This window comes from Corvus kubaryi, unplaced genomic scaffold (genome assembly GCF_017639235.1).
Source record: "Corvus kubaryi isolate FWS band 111438036 unplaced genomic scaffold, C.kubaryi_AGA036_p1.0 37284, whole genome shotgun sequence".
In the NCBI taxonomy this organism is placed as follows: domain Eukaryota; kingdom Metazoa; phylum Chordata; class Aves; order Passeriformes; family Corvidae; genus Corvus; species Corvus kubaryi.
In genome coordinates, this window is record NW_024581088.1 from 6,759,813 (window position 1) to 6,766,008 (window position 6,196).

Consider the following 6,196-nt stretch of genomic DNA (forward strand, 5'->3'; position numbering starts at 1 on the left):
TCCTGCCGCTCCAGCTTTTCCTGAGTCTGGAATTTGGTGCTGGTGCAGGAAGATCTTTCCACCACCTCGCCAGGACACTGGGCTGAGCCACTCTCCACCCTCGGAAGCACCTTGGAGGAGTTGGTGGCAGTGCCCTGTTCCCTGCTCCTCGCTACAGGAGCCCACCAGGAAGGGACAGCATTCCCTGCCCCAGCTCTTCCCAGGCAGCATCTGCCTTTGTCCCAGGGGCTGGAAAAACATCTATTGTCCCACTCTAAGGAGCTTTGCAGGCATTTGAGGAGCCTTCAGGGAGGGCCAAGACCCTGTTCCTCCCAAAGGAAGGGAGATGGAGTTGGTGCTGGTGTGGGAGCATGGGAAAGGCGAGGGGTTAAGAGGATGAGAGAGCTTGGGTGGTGCAATTCAGAGAACTTCCAGAGAAAATTACATGCCTGGGGAGCTGGAATTTAACCCTCTGGCAGGGGAGTTAAAACTGGGCTTCAGCTCTGTTGCCAGTGTGTGGCCAAGAGCTGTGTCCCCAGTGCCAGGACAATGACATGAACTGATGGGAGCAGTGAGGAACAGCTCAAACCACCGGATACCCACCCAGCTCTGGGTGTTACCCTCCCACGGGATCAGTTTCCCCTGGAGGCCGTGCCCAGTGCCATCCTTTCCTCCACAGAGACAAAGCCGAGGCTGCTCAAGCAGACGTAAATTTATTTCACAGCCAAGACCCACGCGGGGCTCAGGGGGGACTCAGAGCTGCAGCTCTCGTGCCGGCTCAGCCTCAGTTTTACTTTTCAGCCTCTTCTTTCTGTTCCTCTCCTTCCTCCTCCTCTTGCCACTGGCGGTGGGGACGGGGGAGGGAGTGGCTGGCGCTGGCTCCCTGCCCAATCCCTCCCATGCCGGGGCATCGCTAAGGATGGTGTTGGATGCTTCCCCCAAGGATGGCAGCAGGGCCCAGGGATCAGCGGGGACAGCAGCTTCAGGATGTCTCCGCACCCCCTTTTCGGAAGAGCCTTTCTTTTTCAGACCTTTCCCCTTATTTTTCTTATCTTTCTTTCTCTTCCTCTCTTTCTTGACTGCCTTGGGGGCTGTCCCGGTGTGATGATCCCCTGGGAGGGCTCCTCCCCACGGGGGGCTCAGGGGGACTCCCCTGGGCCTGGCTGCCCGGTCGATGAGCTCCCCCCCAAATTCATACAGCACCGGCTCCCGGGGCACCGCCACGGCCACCGTGTTGTACGTCTTGCACCTGCCAAAATTGAGGAGGCACCACAGGGTGGGTGGGACAAGCCCTGGGCAGGGGGACAGTCCCCAGGGCGGGAGGCACTCACCAGACATAGAGATACGGCTCCACACACTCCTCCCTGTAGGTGAACTCGAAACAGGGCACCTGGATGACGTTGAAGAAGGCCTGGCCCACCACCCGCGAGGCCGTGTCGTTCACCCGCCGCAGGCACTCCTTCAACCTGCCCCGGGGCAGAGCCGGGCTCAGGGGGACTGGCACCCCCCGGGGGGATATTGGGGTGCTCTAGGGCAGCTTTGGGGACGCTCACCTGTGGTCGCAGTCGCAGTGGCTGATGGTGTGCCAGCGCAGGTTGCGGTACCCGTAGCGGGCGGTGAAGGGGTGGATGACGTGCTGGCAGTGGTCATGGTCCCGGCAGCACCGGTCCGTGTCCTGGTGCTCCCCTGCAGGGAAAACGTGGGGTACAGGCAGGGCTGGGGGCCCCGCATGCAGGGCTAGGGTTGAGCTAGGCTAGAACTAGGATCAGGATTAGATTGGACAGATGCACACTGGAATCATACTGGGATAGGGAAGGATGGATGGGTGGGGGCTCAGCTGGATCAGCACTTGGGTGGGGACAAGGCTGGCACTGGGATGGGGACTGGTCTGCACCAATACCACACTGGGGATGAGACTGGGACTAGGCTGGGGTCAGGATGGGGACCAGGACTGGAGCAGGACCATGAGAGGGTCTAGGCTGGGATCAGGATAGCAACTGGGAGTGGACCAGTACTGGGATGGCGACTGGAATGGCAGCAGGATGGACCACAGAGCAGGCTGGGGACAGAGGGTGGATCAAGAGCAGACCAGCACCAGGAAGGATTGCGATAGGGACTAGGCAGAGATGAACTGGGATTGGACTGGTGCTTGGGTGGGGACTGAACTGGGGCAGACAGGGATTGAACTAGCATGGGAACAGGGGCTGGAGTAGACCGGTACTGGGATGGGACTGGATTAGGATTGATGGGGACTGATGCAGCGCTCGGTTGGGGATGGGATGGGATGGGTTGGGATGGGGTGGGATGGAATGAGAGAGAAGGGATTTGAGGAATGGAATGGGGAGGGATGGAAGGGAGTGGGATGAGATGGGATGGGAAGATACAGGTAGCAGCATCCCTGCCGCCCTTACCCAGCTGCTCGTAGGTATCCGCGTTGCTGCCAGCACCACACCACAGCGTCCCGGGATAGGTGAGCCCGCGGCGAGCGCGGGGCCGTCCCGGCGGGGCCGCTCCGGGGGCAGGTGGCAGCAGGAGCAGCAGCAGGAGGAGGAGGAGGAGGCGGCAGAGCAGCCCCGGGGCGCACATGGCACCGCGCCGCTCGCCGCCGTGGGGCCGCCTTATAGAGCGGCGCAGCCCGCCCACGCGGGGCGGCCCGGCACGGCTTGGCACGGCCCGGCACCGTGCGGAGGGTCCCGCAGAGCCGGGGGGCTGCAGCCGCTCCCGCTCCGGCAGCCCGCGGGGAAGGGGTCACCCCTCCCGGTGGGACCGGCCCCGTTGCTGTGGCAGCCGGTGGGGTGATGTGCCGGGGCCGGTAACGAGCCGGCCACAAACCCCCGCCCCGTGACGCACCGACCCCCCCACAGCCCCCGGCCCTGGAGCGGCCCCCGACGGGAGAACGATGCTCTCTGCATCCCTGCATCCCTGCATCCCATCCCATGGATGCTCTCTGCAGCTCCGTATCCCAGCCCACAGATGCTCCCTGCATCCCCGTGGATGCTCCCTCCCCGCGTCTGCACAGCCCATCCCATGAATGCCTGACTGCATCCCCATGTCCCATCCCACGGGCGTTCCCTGTGATCCTTCCTGCATCCCATCCCGCTGATGTACCTTTGACAGGACAGCCCAAGCCCGGTGCCCAGCCGGGTTGGCAGCCCGCACCGACATTCCCAGAGCGCTGCCAGGGCTGTCCCTCTTGGCCAGCTCCTGCCCTCGGAGCCCATTGACAGTCAGGACACAGCCCTGGCTCACTGGGATGCTGTGGGAGCCAGCGCTCAGCAGGGCAGGACAGCTCCTGGACTCCCCAATGTGGGGACGTGCGTGGCCTCAAAAAATCCCTGCGCTGCCCACGACCACCCAAAGCTGCAGGACATTGCCGTGAGCACCACCCTGGTTCACTGACCCTTGCACCACAGGGTGCCACCCCACTGTGCCACCCACACCGTGCCCTGGCACTGTGCAAACACCTCAGCCCCGTTGCTCCCCACCACAGCACTGCCTGGCTGGGACAGCAGAGCCAGTGGGGGACATTGCTGGCCCATGGGAAGGGTTCCTGCCTGGCACCAGCCCGGTGTCCAGCTGGCTGAGGGCGCTGGCCCAGTGCCGCAGGGGCTGCTCCTGCTCAGCTGTCGCTGTCTGTGACGCTCCCGTGACGGTCCTGCTCGGCTCAGCCCCGCCGCCAGCACCCAGGTACAGAGCTGAACGGGCACTCTGGGCCCTGGGGTGCCACATGTGGGTGTGGGTGGGGGCACCAGGCCGTGGGGAGCCCTGTGGAGGCTGCAGGTGGGCAAGTCTCACCCCTCTTCCACGCTCAGTGCTCGCAGCACCTGCAGTCCCCACGCATGGACCTGTGCCACGTCCCTGCCACCCCGGAGAAGGGCTGGTACCTGGCACTGATGGCCCCCAACGTCAAAGGTCCCAACTATGCCTGGCTGGACCCCTCCCGGCTCTACTGCCACCCGCAAGTACCCAGTGCCCCGGGTGGATGGCACCGTGGGGGCGTCGGGGTGGGCTGCATCTCCGCGGGGCTGCTGGGGCACCCAGCTGTGGGTGCCCATGGTGGGCTGCGGGCACCCAGCACCTCCACTCTCCCCCCAGGGCTTGCAGGACTGCGTGGCCGACCTGCTGCAGCCCTTCCAGGGAGAGGCCATCGACATGGTAGCCGGCATCGACGCCATGGGCTTCATCCTGGGTGAGCGGGCACACGGGTGAGTGCGGGGCCGCTGTCCCTTGTCCCTGGGGGTCCTGATGGTGCTGTCCCCACCCCCAGGCGCTGCGGCCGCGGCCACACTGCGGAAAGCCTTCCTGGCCATCCGCAAAGCCGGGCACCTCTGCGTGCAGACCGTGGCACAACCCTACACCGACTACTCGGGCCGGGAGAAGGTGATGGAGGTCCGCACCGATGCCATCTCGCCAGGTGAGCCTGTAGGGTGCTCCCGTTTTGAGGGGCTGCCAGCGTGGGCACCGGGGAACTCATCCACAGCCTCTGCCCCCTCCAGGTCTGCGCATCCTTCTCGTGGACCAGTGGGTTGAAACTGGGGGCACCATGAGGGCGGCCATTGAGCTGGTGGAGCGGCTGGGGGGGGTCGTGGCAGGTAGGAGGGGGCACCAGAGCATCCCGAGGACCACCATCCCCTTAGCCTGTGGTGGCCAGTGCTGAGCCCCGCTGTGTGTCCCCACAGGTGTCGCTGCCATCTGCATCGAGAACAGCGAGGGAGGGAAGTGGATCCAGGAGCGCTACAAGTGCTCCCATTGTGTCCCCCCCCGCCTGCAGCCCTGCTTTGACCAGCACCAGTTCGGCTGGGACTGATGTGGGACTGGCCTCTCATGTGTTCCCTGAAGCCCCCTGAGGGACACAGGGCTGCTGGCTCTGCAGGACAGGGATGCTCCTGGGTGGAAGAAGGAACTCGTCCTCAGTGGCAGCCATCCATCCTTCCTGGCTCCATCCCCCTGTTTGCCCATGAACCTGGGGGCTGCACCCAGGGACAGGGAGACCCAGCCAGCCCCAGCCCCCTGCCCCCAGCCCCACACCTTTCTTACAAAGCATAAAAAAGGTTTTATTAAGACAAAAGGGAGCCTGAGGCCATCTCCCCCTGCGAGCAGTACCTGGGTTTGCATAGCTACAGGAGCCACACAGGTGCTCCTGCCCACCCCAGCCAGGGGTGCCCAGGCAGGCGAGGGGCCGGGGGGGGCTAGGGGTGGCAGGGACGGCTCCTCGGGGCCGGCCGGGGTCGCCCCTCTTTGGTCCAGAGGTGTGAGCATGGAGGGGGCTGGAGGCTGCCCCTCACTGGCAGCACTTGGGTTTCTTGCGGGGCGTTGACAGGTACAGGTCGCTCTCGTTGCTGTTGATCCCTGAGGGAGAGAGGAAGGAGGGTTGGTGGGTGGGTGGGGGACAAAAAGGGACACCCGTGTGGGGCTGGCCAGGGCTACTCACGCACGGTGTCGCCGATCCGGCCGGTGTTGTTGCCGCGCTCCAGCTCGGCCAGCACGCTGTTCTCAAAGGTCAGGGCTGCCACTCGGAAGAAGAAATCCCGCACGTTCTCCCCTGCCCCACGGGAAGAGAGCCCCCCTGAGTGTCTCCTGACCTGGCTGGACGCTGGGATCTGCATCCCCCCACGCAGCTGGGACTCACCGGTGAGTGAGGAGACAGCCCAGTACTCCGCCTGCATCTCCTGGGCCACCTTGAGAGCGTCCTTCTCCATCAGGCTGTACTGTGCTGGTGACTGCCAACCGAGCTGAGCGTGGGTGGGTGACAGGGACAGCCAGGGCACAGTTTGCCCACGGGGAAGGGGACACACTCACGCTCAGATCCTTCTTGGAGCCCACCAAGAAGAGGATCACGCTGGACGGGTCGTTTTCCTTCAGGGCATCAGCCAGCCACTGCCTGTGGGAGCCACTGTTAGCAACTGCTGGCCGAGCACTGCACTCGTGCTCACCACACCACAGCAGCCCCACAACCCCTCTCTGTCCAGCCCTTAAGGCCCCCACGCCCCTCCCTGGTCCCTCCCCTGGGCCATGTGTCACCTACCGTGTGTGCTCCAGGGACCCCACGTCGTTGACATCGAAGACAATCACGATGGCTGGGGGAGGAAGGAGGAGTGAGGCGGGGACAGGGACAGCGGGATGGGCAGCTGGGATGCAGTGGGGAGCTCACCCTGTGCTCCCCGGTAGTAGGTGGAGGCGATGCACTTGAAGCGCTCCTGGCCAGCCGTGTCCCACC

General features: G+C 64.4%; 3 protein-coding genes across 5 annotated transcripts; 1 reads left to right on the forward strand and 2 right to left on the reverse strand.

Moving 5' to 3' along the window:
• Nucleotides 1-673: 673 nt before the first annotated feature.
• On the reverse strand, nt 674-2,756 carry PROCA1 (protein interacting with cyclin A1). Its single transcript, XM_042026189.1, has 4 exons — nt 2,391-2,756; nt 1,533-1,665; nt 1,311-1,445; nt 674-1,228 (listed from the first exon to the last, which is right to left on the reverse strand). Exons 1-4 carry the CDS (start codon nt 2,563-2,565, stop codon nt 733-735), a joined length of 939 nt encoding a protein of 312 aa, XP_041882123.1. The 5' UTR covers nt 2,566-2,756; the 3' UTR covers nt 674-732.
• A 782-nt stretch (nt 2,757-3,538) lies between these two features.
• On the forward strand, nt 3,539-5,119 carry LOC121663689 (adenine phosphoribosyltransferase-like). 3 transcript variants are annotated; one of them, XM_042026194.1, is made up of 6 exons: nt 3,539-3,666; nt 3,792-3,941; nt 4,075-4,168; nt 4,247-4,393; nt 4,476-4,571; nt 4,659-5,113. In XM_042026194.1, exons 2-6 carry the CDS (start codon nt 3,819-3,821, stop codon nt 4,784-4,786), a joined length of 588 nt encoding a protein of 195 aa, XP_041882128.1. In that variant the 5' UTR covers nt 3,539-3,666; nt 3,792-3,818; the 3' UTR covers nt 4,787-5,113. The 3 variants fall into 3 exon arrangements, with proteins under 3 accessions (XP_041882128.1, XP_041882127.1, XP_041882129.1); XM_042026193.1 differs by lacking the exon at nt 3,539-3,666 and having other exon boundaries at nt 3,806-4,168; nt 4,659-5,115; XM_042026195.1 differs by lacking the exons at nt 3,539-3,666; nt 4,476-4,571 and having other exon boundaries at nt 3,806-4,168; nt 4,659-5,119.
• On the reverse strand, nt 5,115-6,194 carry RAB34 (RAB34, member RAS oncogene family; the record flags this gene model as incomplete). The annotated part of the gene is made up of 6 exons (XM_042026590.1): nt 5,115-5,328; nt 5,411-5,521; nt 5,609-5,699; nt 5,779-5,860; nt 6,005-6,056; nt 6,131-6,194. Coding segments are annotated over 6 exons (468 nt in total), but the record flags the coding sequence as incomplete, so codon positions are not given.
• Nucleotides 6,195-6,196: the final 2 nt, after the last annotated feature.